The 19,235-nt window shown below is 29.8% G+C and overlaps 1 protein-coding gene across 5 annotated transcripts; it reads right to left on the bottom strand.

Annotated features, from left to right (window-relative positions):
* Positions 1-9,603: 9,603 nt before the first annotated feature.
* Positions 9,604-13,910, bottom strand: LOC115707775 (nitrate regulatory gene2 protein). 5 transcript variants are annotated; one of them, XM_030635858.2, is made up of 5 exons: positions 13,686-13,910; positions 11,677-13,493; positions 11,191-11,393; positions 10,870-11,093; positions 9,604-10,678 (listed from the first exon to the last, which is right to left on the bottom strand). In XM_030635858.2, exons 2-5 carry the CDS (start codon positions 13,316-13,318, stop codon positions 9,880-9,882), a joined length of 2,868 nt encoding a protein of 955 aa, XP_030491718.2. In that variant the 5' UTR covers positions 13,319-13,493; positions 13,686-13,910; the 3' UTR covers positions 9,604-9,879. The 5 variants fall into 5 exon arrangements, with proteins under 5 accessions (XP_030491718.2, XP_030491701.2, XP_060963236.1 ...); XM_030635841.2 differs by having other exon boundaries at positions 13,615-13,880; XM_061107253.1 differs by having other exon boundaries at positions 11,677-13,485; positions 13,615-13,880.
* Between the last annotated feature and the right edge of the window lie 5,325 nt (positions 13,911-19,235).

Below are 19,235 nucleotides of genomic sequence, written 5' to 3'. Positions count from 1 at the left end.
ACCGTCACCAACGACCATATTGATTTCACCATCCAAGCCATAACGAGCTGGTTTTGTGAGAATCCTCCCACTACGACGAGGAGCGGTGATCTTTTGAACAGAAACTTTGGTAGTAGTTTTCTCAGTTGGTTCGACTGAGGGAGTGGGATTATCCTCTTCTTGAGTGGAAGAGGACAGAACATTGGAAGGAATTATATCTGCAAGCATTTCTTCCAACACTACTTTACTTTGTGGTTTGAAATTCTTAATATAGTCATCTTCAAGGAAAGTGGCGTTTGTGGAAACAAACACTTTATCATCCTTGCGACTATAAAATAGTCCACCCCTAGTCTCTTTAGAATTCCCGACAAACATGCAAACTTCAGTTCACTTTTCAAGTTTGCCATCTTTCTTTCTTAAGACATGAGTAAGGCATCCCCAGATTCTATAATGGCGTAAGCTAGGTGTACGACCATTCCATAGTTCTAAAGGTGTCTTAGGGATTGATTTAGATGGAACAATATTTAGAATGTCGGTTGTCATCTGAATTGCATATCCCCAGAAGGACGTAGGTAGAGTTGAATAATTAAGCATGGACCTAACTATTTCTAAAAGCGTGCGATTCCGTCTTTCTGCAACTCTATTTTTCTGTGGAGTGCTAGGGGCGGTTAATTGGGATTCAATGCCTAGTTCGATCAAATGATCTTTGAACTGCATATCCATATATTCTCCACCCCTATCAGTTCGCAAGATCTTTAACGTTTTACCCAATTAGTTTTGAGCCAAAGCATGAAAATCCTGAAACTTTTCAAACGTTTCACATTTCTTTTGCATAAGGTAAATATGTCCATATCTAGAGTAATCGTCAATGAAAGTGACAAAGTACTCATAACCACCTTGGGCTTTTACATTCAAAGGTCCGCAAACATCTGAATGCACTAACCCTAGGGGTTGTTTGGCACGCTCTCCCTTTGCAGAGAAAGAACATTTGGTCATCTTTCCTTCTAGGCAAGACTCGCAAACAGGTAATTCACCTAAGACGACATTTTTCAATGGACCGTCTTTGGTTAGCCTATTTAGTCTGTCATAGCCTATGTGACCTAAACGTAAATGCCATAGATATGTTTCATTATCATCATCGATCTTTTGCTTTTTGTGGTTTCTAGGTTTAGCTACTTTAAAAAGTTCGTTATGTAGGGCAAATGGTGTTTCTGGTCTAAGAATATAAAGCCCCTGTTCCATGGATGCAACACAAATATGAATGTCATTTCGAGAAATAGTAGAACTAGAACTCGAAAAATCTAATTTGTATTGTTGCAATTGTAAGCATAAAACAGAAACCAAGTTTCTACTGAAATTTGGAATGTATAAAACATTGTCTAATTCCAAAATTCTGTTTTGAAACTTGAGTTTGGCTTTTCCTCTAGCTCTAACCGAAATTATTTCGCCATTACACTCTCCGGATTTCAAATAATTCCATTTCTCAAGCAATTGCAATGAACAACTTACATGGTTTGTAGACCCAGAATCAAGAATCCAAATGGATTTATCATTCTCTAAAACACATGATTCGAAGACTAAAGCATCACTGCTTATTCGTTTGTGAATTGTTGTTCTTGCTGGTTCATTTTGTTGTGAAGTATAACTTGAGGAAGCGGAATCACTTTCTCTTATCTTCTCAACTAAGCTTGAAATAGTAGGATTTATGGAGTTATGAGCTATTTGCTCTTCAGAGTGAACAATTCCCAGCTTACATGCTTTCTGGAATTTCATGTTCATCATGAGCACATTTGAAGTATTACTCTGACCAGGAGTTTTATTCATATCTTCAAGTTCATTTGCTAAGATATTAACTAGGAGTGGATTGAGATGAGGGTCATTAGCACTACAATACATCAATAAAACAGAAGTAAGGTTTTGGTTCAAATTCATACACAAGTTCAGAAAATAACAAATAATCACTTGTGTTATAAAAATACTAAATCTAACATAGTTTATTTTCCAAGGTTTCCAACATAATGAAATACAGTGTCCCGGTAGGCGAGAGTCAAAGATAACATTATTTGAATAGAGTAGTCAGCTCATCTAAAATAAAACCATTTTAGCAACCTTTTATTCGATCAAAATGAGAATCCAACGTTGTCCCGGTAGGCAAGAGTCAAGGTTATTCTCACTTTATGAGCTTCCACCATTGTTTCATGTTTTATGAGTTAATATCTAAGTAGTCACCGTAGGGGAGAGTCTAATAGAGACGAAAACTCACAAAACACTTATCAAATGAAATCTTACGATGTTAAAAGTTTTCAACGAATAACCATCCATAAGGGGGACGAAGTCTAGCGTCTCGAGGTTATATTGAAAATTTTATCTATTGTAAGACCAACAATGGAGATCGAATATCTTTTGATTAAAGCTCATTATTTAAAAAATATATGTATTTTATTTAATCATTTGTTCCATGTTTTAATAATGAAAAATTACAAATTAAAGTTGGTTTTTAAAAAAAATATCCAACTTTAATTAAATTTCAATTATTAATTTAAATTCGAAAAAAAATGGAACAAATTTGAAAATATCTTATTTAAGTTGTTTAGAAGAATCTAAAATATCCAACTTAAATATCTTTCAAATTAGATTTAATTAAATATAAAAATTAAGTTGTAACCACTTAATTTGAAAATATTCAATTTTAAGTTAATATTTGAAAAAATATCAACTTAAAAAATATTTAAAGAATCTTAATAACCAATTCCTAAAATTCCTCAACTTAATTTTGAAATTTGGAATTCAAAAGATATTCAGATTTAAGTTGATTAGTTAGAGATAACTAATTTTCAACTTAATAGGAATATTTAATGAAAAATTTAAATTAAGCTTTAGAAAGAATCTAATTGGTTATAATTCTATATTTAATTAAATAAAAGAAAATACATATAGTTTAGCTTAGAATATAATTCATTAAACTATGTTTTTCTTAAATTAATTTCAAAATAAATGAAATTAATTATGTTGCTAATCAATTTTATTAGGTTAAACAAATTAAATTAACCTAGTACAGTTATCCAAATCAGGCAAATGGGCCTTCACAATCGGGGTAGTTCATGTGAGGGGCAGCTGGGTTCAGTATGTCGTACCCACTTCTATTGGCCCCCAACTCTCACACAAGGCCCAAAAGAGAGGAATTTAACCTTAAAATGAACAACTGTTATTAATTGAATAGGCCCAAAAACTAAATGGGCCTAAATAAAATCTATCAAAAACTATGATATTTTATTTAGCAACAACAACCTATATGCATCTATAACAAAGTTAAACATATAGGCTCACACAGGCACACATTTGGATGGATCATATCATGTTGCTTGGTCATACACAGATGAAAGAATATTGTAAAATTTACCTGTTATAAATTATTTACTTGACCTATTGACAATTGAACCATGGGTTAAAATTAGATCATTGGATCTGTCAACAAGTTAACCATGGCAATTTAGATCAAGCAATAATAGATTTTATAAAACTTACATACAAGCTAAAACACATACTCCTACAACAAGATGAATTGGATAGTTGGATGTAGGAATTATTTAATTTTAAATAATAATTTTCGAAAATAATTAAATAATAAAAAAAAATTAAATTAAACCTACAATTTTTGAAAAAATAGGTTTCAACTAACCTAAATATCATTTCAAAAATAATTGATAACCACCTTTTAAATTTTTAAAGTTATTTTATAGATTAAACATAAAACAAAAAAAACATATTTTTCAGATTTTATAATTTAATTTAAATAAAAAATAACAAAACTTAAAAGTTAGCAAAATATCTTACTTCTATTTAAAATTACATGATTATAGTAATCTTATTTTAAATTTAAATAAGGTCAAATAATTTAAGTAAATTTTAATTTAAAAAATATTTAATATCTAACCTTTAAATTTAAAAAATAAGATAAAACAATCAAATTTAAAAATAAGATATAAAATCAAGCAAAAAGATAGATTTTTACTTGTTTTCAAATTCAAACTACACTAATATCTAAAATTAATTTAAAAAAAAAAATCAAATTAATTTATTTCTGATATTAGATTTGAAAATTGAAAAGTAAGAATCAAAATACAAAACTACACAAAAAATCGGAAGTTAATTCCATGAAATAGCATGAAAAATCGAAAAAAAAACGAAAAAAATTGCGAGCTGTACGGACAGTATGCATTGCATACTGTCCGCGCGCGGGCTTGGGAGGACTTGACCGAGAAATGCCGGCGCGCGCAGGCCTCAGTTTCAGACACGAATTCGTGTCTGTGCGCGTGCTGTCCGAGGGAAGCCTCTCATGCGCGCGCGTGTGACAGTTGCACCATCCCGATATTTTTCTGATTTTCAAAAAATCATAACTAATTCAAATAAAATCGAAATTGAGTTTTGTAAAAAAGTAAATTGCTTAATTTTTCCCAAACTATCCAATAAAAATAATTCCAGAAACATATTTTCAATTATGTTTCACGAAAATTCACAAACATCATTCAATCATCATACAACACACAAAACAACATGATACCATCCAAATAACAAACAAATCGTTTTAAGTCCAAATTTCTTGCAAGCAAATCAATTACCATGGCTCTGAGGCCAGTTGTTGGAAATTATTTTACCAGGATCTTAGATCTACTCACAAGTATGTTGATTAACACCCTAAATATGAACTTCTAAAACGATTATAAAATTAAACACATATAAAGTATGAGAAACCTTACATTGGGTGCAGCAGAATAAAATGTCTCCTTCCGTTGAGATCTCTAACCCTTGTATCCTTTCTGTCGCAGAGTATTATCAAGATCTGAATCTGGATCTCTTTCTCTCCTTTCTTTAGTGTTGAATCTCCTTCTTGTTGAATGTCTATCTTCACGATCTTCCTCACTATGATTGAGGTATCACTTGCTGTGTGTGGGCACTACTCTATCACTAAGAGGTTTGAAATTATTCAAGGAATAAGAAGAGGGTGAAGGTGGCGGCTAGGTTTAGAGAGAGAAAGTTCAGGTTTTTCTCTGAAAGGAAACAAGATGTGAAAGTGTATATTTCCTGAATCCTTCACTATCTATTTATAGCATACCACATAGGGTTAGGCTTGAATTATTTGGCATTAAAATAATGAAAATATCAGATGATATTTCCTATAAAAGTGGCCGGCCATGGCTTTATGGATTTGGGCCTCACTTTTGCAAATTTTGCAGTTTTATCAATTCTGCATCTTACTTTCTCAAAAATGCCAATTTTCAAATTCAACCATTTAAATGCCAATTCTAACTATTTAATAACTATAAATAATTATTAAATAATATTGTCATTTATCATATTTATTAATTGAACCATACAAAGTATCTTAATTAACAAATATGCCCTAAAAACTCTTTCTTCACAATTTCGTCCTTACTTAGTGAAAAATTCACAAATATACATAGTCTAATTTGAGAATTATAATTGATTAATCAAAACCAATTAAATGAGTCTTACAAGTAATATTGTCTCAACTAGTGGGGGGACCATGGGTCTATATAACCGAGCTTCCAATAAGCAGATCAAGAATTTATAACTTAAATTCACTGACTTATTAATTCTTTGTTGAATCCACGCATAGAACTTAGAATTGCACTCTCAGTATATAGAACGCTCTATATGTTCCACCATATAGACACGTCATTAGTTATCCATTGTTATAATCCTAATTTGATCAATGATCCTCTATATGAATGATCTACACTGTAAAAGGATTAGATTACCGTAACACTCTACAATGTATTTTATCCTTAAAACACTTAACCCCGTATAAATGATATTTCAGCTATGTGAAATGAGTACTCCACCATTTATTTTCGTTTGGTCAAGCTCGAAGGAAATCATCCTTTACTTTCTATTCGCCAGATAGAAGCTATAGATTCCATATTTATGTTAGCGCTCCCACTCAATTGCACTACCGTGTTCCCAAAATGTACGTATCACCCTGACCCAAAAGTAGGCTTAACTAACAAATGAAAGAACACTAATAACACTCTTGAGATTGAACATAATCATATCAGGATTAAGATCATTTGATCTAGGATCAACTAGGCGATATTGACTTGAATAGATATTACGGTAAGTTTAATAAATCTATGTCAAAGTTCAATATCGGTCCCTTCCGATGCATACTCCATGCACCCAACCTGAGCTTTACTTTAACCAATGCTCTGGAAAGAGCATAATACTTTTCCAAATGCAAGTAAACTCTGCTGTAGATTGTCATATCAGTAAAACCCCGTGTTCTGATAAATCTAGGAATCTTTATTCACATAGTCATGTTTACTTTCTAATGTTGACAACACAATAAACAGGATCAAGTATGTGAAAGGGATTTCAGATGAATTTATAAATCAAATAGACAAGCAATTGATAAGATGAACCAAAACATACACAAATGAATGAAAAATACTTCTGTTTCTTTATTGATGTTGAATACAATGAATTACATTGAATTGGAGTTTTATTTAAGGCATAAAACCCAACATTATTTACAAGTGAAAGTTAAACTTAAGTATTTATGTCACAAATTACTATAAAAGGAATATAAAAACTTGACTTGAGATGATGAGCCTTGTGGAATTCGGAACATTATATATGAAAATGTACTCAAATTTAGAATATTACCATTTTATATATACAACAGTAATAATTAAAAAAAAAAAAAAAGAACATTTTACATCGGGCCTTATATAGCTAGGCAGGGCCTTATATGGCAGCAAGGGCTCACGCCCAAGGCCCATATCCAAATCTAAAAAACTCTTTGATAAAAAGGTTCCAAATTTAGTTTTTAAAAATATGTTATTTTGTATTTTTATTATTATTTATTAAAAAATATAATTACCTAGTTTATTTTTTAAGATACTATATTTCACATTTTATTAAGAAAAAAGCCCAATTATACTTTCAAACTATTATATTAGATTTTTATGCTATATATGAAAAAAAAAAAACATAATTCTTTTCATATATATAAAAAAAGTTTAATTAGAAGTTTTTTACTCAAGAGCCCAAATTAGCTTGAGATGGGCCTGGACCAGTTCTATCAAACCATATAGGCTGAAGAAAGGGAGCCTGCAGAGAATTGGCCCATTGCTTCGGTTTCTTAGTGTTGCTTTGTTTAGGGAAACTTACAAAAATATTAGAATTTGGGTTAATTTTTACAAAAATACTATCACACGGAAATCTTTTCAAAAATACTGTATTTTTATAAAACACCAGTAAAACACAAAGCAGAATAACTCAAAACAACAGTAGAACACTAGTAAAACACCAGTAGAACACCAGTGTAAACTTAACACAGTATACTGCAGTATGAAACTTATAAAAAAACACAGTAAAAAAGTGAAAAATTCTGCCTGACAGTATTTTTGTAAAAAAATAGCAAAAGTTAGTATACTATGTAAATTTCTCCTTTGTTTATCAATTGTTACAGTGAAACATTTTCTAGTTTTTTTTTTTCCAAAATAATGAGAAGGTTAAAAGTGACTGTACTTAAAAATAAGAATAATTATCTTTTTTACCCCCTGTACTTATGACACTATACTATTATGCCCCTTAATCTATTCAGCTTGTTACAAATAGTCCTTGTATAATTTTATATGCATACATTTAGTCCTTCTGTTTATTTTGTTTAAAAATACCGTTTGCATTGATGATGTGGTATTATAACAAAGGATAAAGTAGTAATTTCATCTATTTTTAGAGGGAAAATTGACTATGAGGTGGCATAATAACTGACAATGAAAGATGATTAAAAAAATGATTTCATAACCTTTTAAAAAAATTTAATAAAAATAATTTTATTAAAATAATTCCAATCGTTTTTTAGCAGTTCAAATTAGAAAAAGGTGTAAAATTAGGATTCTACAGTATTTGAAGAGATGGATATCACTAAAAAGAACATGGGATTTTTGGAAAATTAAGGTAATGATATTCTATTTTTTGGATGTTATTTTTCATTTTTTTTTTCCTGTGATTGTAATTTTTATGACTTGTAATTTATTTTCCTAATGGTATATAATTTTTCAACTACTATCTATGTATAATGCCACATTATTAATTTAACAGTCAACTTTAGTCAATTTTAACAGAATTAAATAGAAGGATTATACTATTCCAACTGATATATTTTAAGGGGTATTTTTAACTACACTTATAAATTAAGGGGCATCATAGTATAGTGTCATAAGTACAGGGACTAAAAAAGCTAATTATTCTAAAAATAAAACAAGTGATGAAAAATTGTAGGGGTACAAGAAAGGCTGTCTTGCCCCTTTTATGAAATAAAGAAAAAAAAAAGAATTCATTATGAAAACTCTGTATAAAAGATGCAGATTTTGGAGCATGACCATAAAAGAATAATCATTTCTTGAAGAAAATAATATTATAATAAAACCTATAAATCTACTGTCATAATAACTAGTAGCCATAGCCATGCTCAAATGCATGAATTTGTTCCCTTGTTTATATCAATTCTATTCACTTTGAAATTGCTGCCTGTTTCTCAATTTAGAGACATTGCATGTGCAATGCAGGCCATTTAATACCTATGGCTATTACCTTAGTGGCTTCATAGAAAGGAAAAACCTATTGTATAATGTAACTATTAAGAGCTCCTTCGGTAGTTGTATACGAGTAATATTATATTAAATTAACTAATATGTTTAAATAAGTATTATATTTTATATATATATATTTTTAATGAATTATATTATATTATATTAATTATTATGATCCTAAATTTTAATATAATGTTAGTTGTATTATTTAATATATAATAAATAATTTGTATTAGTTTATATTATAATATTTACATAGTATAGGATTGGAGATCTTGACTTCAGACCTAGCTCCGAACCTGAACTCAAACCTAGACCCGAATCCTGAACTTGGCCCCGAACCCAATCCCAGACCCAAACTCGAACTAGAACCCTAGTCCCGAACCCGACCTTGGTCCTAAACCCAAACCTAGACTCCATCCCCAGACCTAGCCTCAGTTCTCAGACCCCAAATCTTAGACCCAAACCCGAATTCAAACCTTGGACTCGGTCCCAAACCGCAAACCTAAGCCCCGACCCCAGACTTGAACTCGACCTTAGACTCAGACCTCGACCCAAACTCAACTTCGGACTCCAGGCACGACCCCAGACCCTAAACCTCAGACTTAGACGAGGTCGAAGTTGAGGTCAAATTTATGGCAAAGATAATATAGTTTTACATAAGCTATTAATACAACTCAATACTAAACATAATATTGTATTAAATAATATTAATACAATACAATACAATCCAACACAATACTACTATAAAATATAATTTGTTTTAAAATATTATTAATTAATTGCATTATAATTTAATTTAAATTTAAATTTATATAAAAAAAATAATTATTTAATTTTATTAATACTTGTAAATAATTATTTAAATATAATCTTAATAAATAAATAAAATTAAATATTTAAATATATATAATTAATTAGTTGATTTAGTTTTAACCATAAACTTTAATAAACTTTAACAGAAAAAAAAACCCTTAAATCAACAATTTCATATAAGAAATATATATTTGAAAAATGATGAGCCAAAATTGTTGATATATAATTCCTTCTACAAAACTTAAACTACTACATCTTCCCATCACTACAGCCACTTCCAAACCAATCAACCAATAAATGAATTCCTGTACAAAAATTCCTACCTATTTTCTTGGAAGAAAATTTCAAGATAAACAATCCTATGCTCAATAAATAACTTTCCTCCAATCTTTCTTCTTCATTCTATACCTAAATACCTAACCATCATCTCCTAAATACATATACATGATGAAGTTTAGCTTCATCCTTATGATCCTTCACAATTTCGAAGCCGAACTTGCTCATGAGCCTTAAGAACCTCTGAACTGAAGCTACCAAGAGCCTCGAAAATCGGGGTCAATCCCGCTTGTAAACTATTTGAAGCTGCATCGTGAACAAGTTTGACAGCCTGCTTATGTCTTGCCTTTTCTTCGGCTAATTTCTTTCGCATTGAATCTAAATCAACTTTTAAATCATCTAATGGAGAAATTCCACTACCGGAATGGACTTTTGACAGAGTTGTTGTTTTGTCTGAGGATGCATCGCGATGATCGTGCTCTAGTTTTCCATTCTCCATGCGCAAGTGTCTAAGTCGCTTATCGACATCTTTGGAGAGAAACTCTGCTTTAATTCTCTGTCGTTGTTCCTCGTCTTGTCTTTCCCATAATTGGCGCAGTGTTCCGGCAAATTCATTCATTGCTTTTGATACCTTTTGTTCTGAAATTCTTTCCATTGCTTGAAACCAATCATTACATATTACGAAGATTGCTGGTGCTCCCATACGGCTTGGTGAAAAAGGAGCTATACCATCTGCTGTTTCTTCGGGTTCGTGGAGAAGACACCTTAAAAGCCATCCATTTAAGGACTCAACATAAGATTTTTGCATAGTAACCCAATTGTTAAAGCAGTTGCACCAATTCAAAAGCTCCATTTCAAGTTCAACAGTAGCTTTCAGACCCGTCTCTCTTCGAGTGGCGTGCACCCTAAGAGAGCGCATTTTACTCTCCATGATAGCTTGGAATTGTTTCTGATGACACTTAAACATGGACTTCCACATTCTTATCAATCTACACATTCAAAACAAAGAATTCAACATAAGTAAACAATCCAAAGATATTAACCAAAAGGTGCAACTGAAAACCTAGTTTGACTAACCGATACTTTAGAAAACTACAATTTAGCACAAGCCTCATTCTTATAGCATAATCAAGCACAACCAAATATGAAAAAAGGACAGCAAAGTCGTGCAAATACATACCCATGAATTAATTCCGTGATTTGAGGCAACAACTCTTCATCCCTCAACTTGTGTATCCTAGATGCAATGGCATCGACAGCCTTTATACAAATATTAAGTTTTGTCAGTAATTTTCGGATTGAAGCTTGGGTAGCATCAATCTTCACGGGCTCAGCTCCATGCTCATCTAGGTACTTTAGTCTCTTGCACATCTTCTCATAAATAACGCGTAACCTTTCTTCCTCCTGATGCACAACCACACAAATTAGGAATCAAGATCCAAACAAGAATTACATATTTCATTGTTCTTTTTTTTTTCTTTTTTTAAATGAAAGCGCATACCTTAACTTCTTTATAAAGCTTCTTCTCCCAAGCATAAAGTTTCTCCAGAGTGGAAGAAAGGTTTCCAGACCTCATTTCAGACTCTTTTCCAGGACCTCCACCGTATGCTTTTGCTAGTTTCAACGTTTTTGATGATATCCTTACACGCCGCCTGGGTGGGGGCCTTGAAGGGGCTATAATGTACAGAATCCTGGAAATAATCACTACACAATAGAAGATCATAAGTTTCAATTGATCAAGCTAATAAATGCATATTTGGAAGTTAGCTTAAGCAATGAAGTTATAAACTTGAGACTGATTTGGGACCACAACTCTTTCAACTTTATTCACCTATAACAACACAAATTTAATAGTTCATATATTAATCTCTACTTTAATCTTGAAAGTAATCTTAAATAGTACTTTTAATTTTAAGTAAAGACATTTTTCAAAAAGCAATAACAAACAAGATCATAAGAAACAAAATAATACAAAATTAAATTATACCTTTAAGTGAAGTGGCTCTAGGCTGATAAGGCAACTTGCCAACTTCAAGTAACACAGCCACCTCCTTACCAAAACCCGAAGCAGTTTCGAATTCATCTTTAATTTCCTTAACAACTTCCTGAAGATCTCTTGTACCATGAACAGACAATGTAGTCAAGCTACTCATCTTAGAAGACTCAACTTCAGTATTAGGTGATTCATCAATCTCAAAACTCACTCCTTTCTTCCTAGTAGAATACCCTTCTTCTTCTTCTTGAGGACTCTTAGAAGACAACACACTAGTATCAACTGTTTCTGAACTAATCTCAGTCTCTCGAATAGACTCTGGAATAGATTCTGGACTATCATTGCTCCTAGTTGGCCAAGAACTTGATGAAGAAGAAGGTACATGAGGAGGATGATGAGCAGCAGCAGCTCTAGAAGTCCCTTCACCTGAATTCTTATTCCTCTTCAAAACATCTTCATCCATCATCTTCTTCTTCTTCTTCACTCCCAAATTGTTATTATTATTATCAGGATTCATCTTTGTCTTAGTAGCTGCTCTCACCTTCATTCTTTCTACATCTGTTTCATCTTCCAACTCAGGTATTCCTTCTCTCTCCCTCACTTCTTTCGAATCAGGACTACTCGTATTCGACCCGTACCCGTATCTCATACCCGAATAATTACTGTTATCATAAGTATCAAAGAAATTAAGGTAATCCCAAGTTGAAACTCTCGGTGGGGAAGGCGGAGCCACCACCGGCGGCGGACCCTGCTGCTGCTGCGGTGGCGGCGAACCCATTGAGAAACCAAAAAACCCACCACCGCCGCCGCCACCACCGTACAGTGGATTACTAGTGTAGCCATAAGATGAGGCACTAGTAGTATACCTTTCAGTTTCAGGCTCCTCATAGACTCTGGATTGTATGTTCGTCCCTGACCTTTTGGCGTAATACATGTAGGAATTAACTCCATTCCCGTTATGAATCTGAGAATTCCAATCACTCTGAGGAGGTGGATAAGTTACGGGAGGAGGAAACTGAGAAGAAGCCCAATAATTAGGAGGGTAAATTCCTTGAGGAGGAATCTGAGAAGAAGCCCAATAATCATTCTGAGGATAGCTTTGAGGATAAGGATAAGGGTTCTGATGGGTATGACCCTGCCCCTGACCGTGACCGTGACCGTGGCTATGGCTATGGCTATCCTCCATATGAATGTGACCGGAGGCAGAATCCAATTCAGAATCCAAATCGGAACCAGAAGATTCCAAATGCAAATGAGAATCCTCAATATCTTCCTCTAGATGAGAAATCGAAATCGAAGTAGTAGAAGAAGAAGAATTCTTACTCTCTCCTCCACCGGCACCGGCACCGCCAGGTTTCTTCTTCTTCTTTCTCTTTTTGCCTTCGTCAGAAGGCAATGTGAGAACAGGAGAGCCAGGAACAGAGGAGGAATCGGCGGCGGAAGAGGCGGAGACGACGAGTTCTTCGTCCACAAATTTCCTAAGAGCGTTTCCAATATCATTAAGAGACTGAAAATAATTAACGTGAGCGGCAGCGAGTGCGTACCGATGATCCGACGCCGTTTTGATTAGGTCTCTCCGTTCACGGCAAAGAGTTACTAAAGGTAAGTCATCAACCTTCGAATTTCCACAGCCCATTCAAACGACGTCGTTTCGATACAATAACCTTTTCTTCTTCTTCAGAGCTCTTCTTCTTCTTCATAGTCCTTTTCTTCTTCTCCATGTTTGCTGTCCGTACAATCGAACCATCGTAATCATCATGATCATCATAATCGTCAACAATTCCAGATCCAATGGTGATGAATCTGATGATCTAACCACCAATCCAAAAAATAAAAAATAAATTAATGAATTTAATACATAAAATCAAATGATTCACAATATCATATATTTATATATAATAAGAAATTGAATTCTAAATTGGAGTAACTGACAGAGAGAGAAGAAGAAGATGAAGATCATTGATGGTGCGTGAAAATGAGTGATTACTGGATTCAAATCTGACCGTTGAGATGGAGCTGGTAGAAGAGTAATGACCGTCCATGCAGAGAGAGAAACCCCCGACACTGAGTCAGAGAACTCAACTCGTTCCGATTCGATGTAAGAAATATGAATCTGAGTTTCAACAAAGAGAGAAAGGAAAAAAAAAACTATTAAATAAAAACAGAGCAAAACACAGTTTCTTTTTTTATTATTATTTTATTTTATGCCAATTAAAATTGTTGGATTTAATTTATTGTGGCCATTGTCTATTTATTAAATTGTTAATTTTGATATGTACTATGTCTTCATGAGTTTCAATAATTATTTTATTAATTTTGACACGTATTAAATTGTATTTTTATAAATTTTGAAATGTACAAAATTGTATTTTATGAGTTTTAACATTTATTAAATTATATATAATAAATTTTAACATGTATTAAATCATGCTTTATAAATTTTTATATATGTTAGATTTTTGTTAATAAAATTAAACAAAAATTCTTAAATATAACAATTTTAATAATTTTGAAATTTTATTTACTGACATAAAAAATTTAAAGAGTATAATTTACTACATATAAAAATTCCAGAAATGCTAAAAAGCATTCTTCTTAGAGTTATATCATTATTAATACAATTAAATATCACATATTATATAATTTAAGTAAATAATTTTTAAAAAAATATTACTAATTAATTTTAAATAATATTAAGTATTATTAATATCTAATAATAATATTTTATAATTTAGACGCAAAAATTCTAATTAGAATTTATTTTATTATATAATATAATAATAATAGTTTTTGTTTCCCTATTTGAGAAGTGAATTAAGAAACGAGAAACGAGGTTTGAAAACGCGTGGTTTTGGTTTTTGATACGAGTTAAGTTACAAATGGTTTGTAATTTGTGTTTTGATGTGAGAAAGAGCACAATTACTCAAATTTATTATTGGTGCTTAAACACTTTCTAAATTATATTACTATTTATATGATTAAATATTAGATTTTTATATAATTTTAAAAAATAATTTTTAACCAATAATGTTAATTAATTATAAAAATGCCACTTATTAAAAATATAGTTTTTATTATTTAAATTATTAATTATTATTTTATTTGCACTTAATTCTCTAAGTTTAAATTTTAGTGGTGAAACCTCTAAACTGTTGAACTGATAGCAAATTTAAGATGATATCTATTTTCACAATTAACTGTCAACATGGATTGTTTATGTATATACTTTTGTACACGTGGCACGTGTATATTGATATAACTAATATTATTATTTAAAAATTATAAAATTATTTCAAAATTTATAATATTTTTTATTTGTAATATTTTATTTTTTATTTTTATAATTTTCTTTAATTTTAAAATAAATTTTAAATAATAATATTATGTGTATTAATATAAATGTACCACGTATACAAGAGTGTATTCATAAACATTCTAGAGTGATAGTTAACTAAATGATACCTTAAATTTACTAAGTGTTTTGTAATTTAAAAAGTTTTACTTCTAAATTTTGAATTTAGTTAAATACAAGTAAAATAATATTATTAAAGGGTTAGCCGCCAAAAATTCTAAAACAATATTAGTTAAGACTAATACATAATAATAAGAGTATTGCTAAAGGGTACCAGTGGTGCTTAGTACTCTACTACATGTTAATATCGCTATTGGTTTAATTAAGTATCGGGTCCCATATAATTTAATATAATAGTTTTTAGAGAATATCGTTAATCAATCGCAACGCGACATGTCGCAAAAATGTTTGGCAGCAATAATGCCATTATGCTCTAATAACAATGTTGGAGAAAGAATAATAGAAAAGAATGGAATGGTCTGCTCTGCTCTGCCAACTGGACATGTCATTATTATTACCATTTTCAGCCTTTGCTTTTATTTTTCCTTCTTTTTTTTCTACTTTATAAACTGAAAAAGTTAAAAAACTTCAATTTGGAAATGTCTTTACCTTTTCATTTATTTACTTATTTATTTTCTAGAATAGCTTTTCAATTTTTTGGGTGAAAATCATTCCACGTGCTTATAACCAGTACAATTAAATAGAAACCCATGACTTTTGTCTTTTAGCATTATATTTACTGATGCATTTTTTTTTTGGTATTTAAATATTTTTTAGTCTAATTTATATGTTATAATTATTTAAAAAGATTTGTAAAATTTTAAAAAATTAAGAATAATTTACAATATGAAAAATAGTTTTCATACTTCCCACATTTATAAAATAAAATAGTAACGCGTACAATAAATTATTTGAATTTTATTTTTAGTGTGTTAAATTTTTTCAAAAACTTATAAAATATCTTAAATAACTACCATGTACACAACTATAAAAATGAAACTAATTTTTTTTTTTCACATGGCGAAACAAATAGTAATACATCAATACACCTCTCTAAAAGAGGTGTACTGTAAAATTCTTCTATATTTATACTTCAATAAATTATTAAAAATAAAATAAAAAACTTCGAGTAAATTGTAATAATTTTTAAAATTTGTTTCTATATTTGTTTATTTGTTTATTTGTAATTGTTAGGCAATTTTAGTAGTTTTATTGTCTGTTTCAATTGTTTTTATTAAGCGATCTGCGAATAAAGTTGGACATGCCTTGGGACGTAACTCTGTTCATATGGCTGATTGTACTTTCAGTGCGGCTACTTTGCCACCTGAATTTTCATCCTTGGTTTTGGATGACTTAATTTAATGAAGTTTGTTCTTCTTTTCAAAAAAAATTATGCAATTTTATTAATATCAATTAATTAAAATAATAGTCTGCAATTCTATCGAAATATCACCTCATTAAAAACACGATCAGAATTAAATTTAGAAAAACAAACAAAATAATCAAACCTCCTATTTCTAATTTGGTTTGATAATGTCAATCTTTTTTTTTTTTTTGGTTAAGTTGTTATACATCAATAAGATTGAATTGAGTTGGTAGAAGGGGCCACATGATATGATTCTATTGTTATAATTTATATAATATCTTTTCAATGCAGTGACTATATATATAATATATAAACATTATATCTTGTAATGATAATCACTCCATTTCTTTGTCACCTAATTCAATCAATCTCTAAACTCTTATTACCTCTCTTTTCACTTTTAACAACTTTTGAATCAATTTTTTTGAAAAATAAAAAACAAATCAATTAAACTTATTAGTTTAGTATTTTTGTGGTATTCTTTGGGAGCAATCTAATTTGAATTTTTATATACACAACTATAAATTATGTAACACTTATAATTTAGATAGTATTTATATAATATCAGGGCTCGATTATGAAAATTTAAGATTCGTTTAAACCACAAAAAAATTTAAGATTCGTTTAAATCAAGAGAAATCTAATATTTATTAAGTTAATTTATTAGATAAATATATTACTAATAATCAGGACCTATCTTATATTAATTTAAATTTTAAACAAAAATAAAAATTAGGACCAGTAATGAAAAAAGTGAGATAATTAAGATTTGAACTCTAAACTTTTTAATTGTTACTCTAATCAAATTATTACTGAATTGTAATACATATATTTGTAGTATTATGAGTATTATTATTTATTTTATGACTAATTATATTTTAATTTTTTTTAATAGGAACCCTAAGCGGAGAGCCTAAGACGGCCGTCTTCTTGTCTTATTTTAAGGCCGACCCTAATAATGTAATTATATTATGCTAATAATCTCATGAATTTTTACACCAAAATTTATTTTATTTTTCAGTGATAATTGACTTGAAAATAAATGTATTAGTGTAGTGAAGACTAATGAGTGTAGTGGAAGAGTTCCAAGCGTTCAAAACTATTTTAAGTTTTTTAAAAAAAGGGTTTTTAAAAAATAATAATAAATAATTATTAACGAAAATAGCAAACAAGATCCTATTAAATAAAATAATATACATTAAGACAGACAAACAATATACAACAATATTTGAACTATAACATAAAGAAATAAATAAATAAATGATGCTAATAATAGTGTCACGTAAATGTAATATGACATGTGTCAGGTGTTTCAATATTTAATTACCATATATGTGATTTAAAAAATATTGATATATATATAGCTATAATATTATTTAAGTAGGATATCACGGTTTTCATTAATTAATTTTTTAACTTAAATGAACATAATGTCCCATTTTAAAAATGGAAATTATATTATAATGTATGTATTATAGGGAAGTTTACTTTTAAAGGAGTGTTTGAGTAGATTGTATTTGTTTCAACACTTAAGAAAATTTTTTAGTTTTTTTTTTTTTTTTTTTTTTTTTTTTTTATAATCGCATATATTGTATTTATATTCTCATGATTGAACGCATAACTATTTTTTTTTTATAAGTATAGTTTAAACTTGTTCAAACCTTATAAATTATTTAGAATTTTTTAAAATTTTACAAATAATTTTAAATAAATACAATATATGCAATCATGAAAAAAAATTATACTAAAAAATTATTCTAGACCCTAAAACATATAAAATATTTACCAAAACAACTCTTTAAAGATTGTAATTCAAAAATCTCCAATGTTATATGTATGTATATTTTTTTAATGATGAAGATCGAATATATTTAAGTGATCTATTATTATTATTATAATAAAAGTAGAATCTTGTAGTGAATATTATTATTGCTTGCCAACCCAACATAATGCTCTAAAGCATTAAAAAAAAACAGCATAATTTTAGGGGGAGAAAAATACAGTAAGATTCACGCAATGCAAATTGCAAAGATCATAACTCTCAATCAAGTTTAGGGGTAGTTTGGTAATTTTATCTAAGCTAGGGTATTTTGGTAATTTTGCATGTGAAACTTAGGTCCATCTATTAAGTTTGAAGTGGAACCTAATCCCATCTATTATTTTGGGTCCCAAATGAGACCGTCTCTTTTGGAGAGACACAACTTGGTTAACAAAATTAGGAAAAAAATGTACCCAAAAATTATAAAGAGCCAAAAGTGGGGAGAAAGTAGTTTGGATGAAAATGACTTTGGATAAAATTTAAGGATTGCTTAAAAAAAATGTCCCCTTTATGTTAATTTGCATTATTTTATTTCTTTTTATAATTTTTTGAAAAATAGAATTGAAAAAAACAATTAGACTACTTTTAGAATTTTTACCTTTAAATTATGATATATATATATATTATTGTCTCCTTAAATTTTTCAGTCTGTTACAAATAGCTTTTGAACTATTAAATTAATCATTATGTCAAGTTTTGTCACACGTGGTAAACAAAATGATAATATGATTGCTTGGTCAATTGTCGCATCAAAGCCACATGTATAATTTAACATTAAAAAATAAAAATTATTTTTAAAAATTATTAAACTAAACATCAATTAATGATTAAAAAAATAGGTAAAACAAAATTAAAAAAATTTATATTTTTCAAATTACTTACACATGCAACGTTGATATGGCACCGACGTGGCAACTAACTAAGCAGTCATGTCATTATTTTATTTACCACGTGTGATAAAATTTGACAGAAATATCAATTTACAATATTGTGAATAGTTTAGTGACCATTTTTAA

The sequence above is a fragment of the Cannabis sativa genome, chromosome X (assembly GCF_029168945.1).
Source record: "Cannabis sativa cultivar Pink pepper isolate KNU-18-1 chromosome X, ASM2916894v1, whole genome shotgun sequence".
Lineage (NCBI taxonomy): Eukaryota > Viridiplantae > Streptophyta > Magnoliopsida > Rosales > Cannabaceae > Cannabis > Cannabis sativa.
This window is presented reverse-complemented; position numbering and strand designations above follow the sequence as displayed.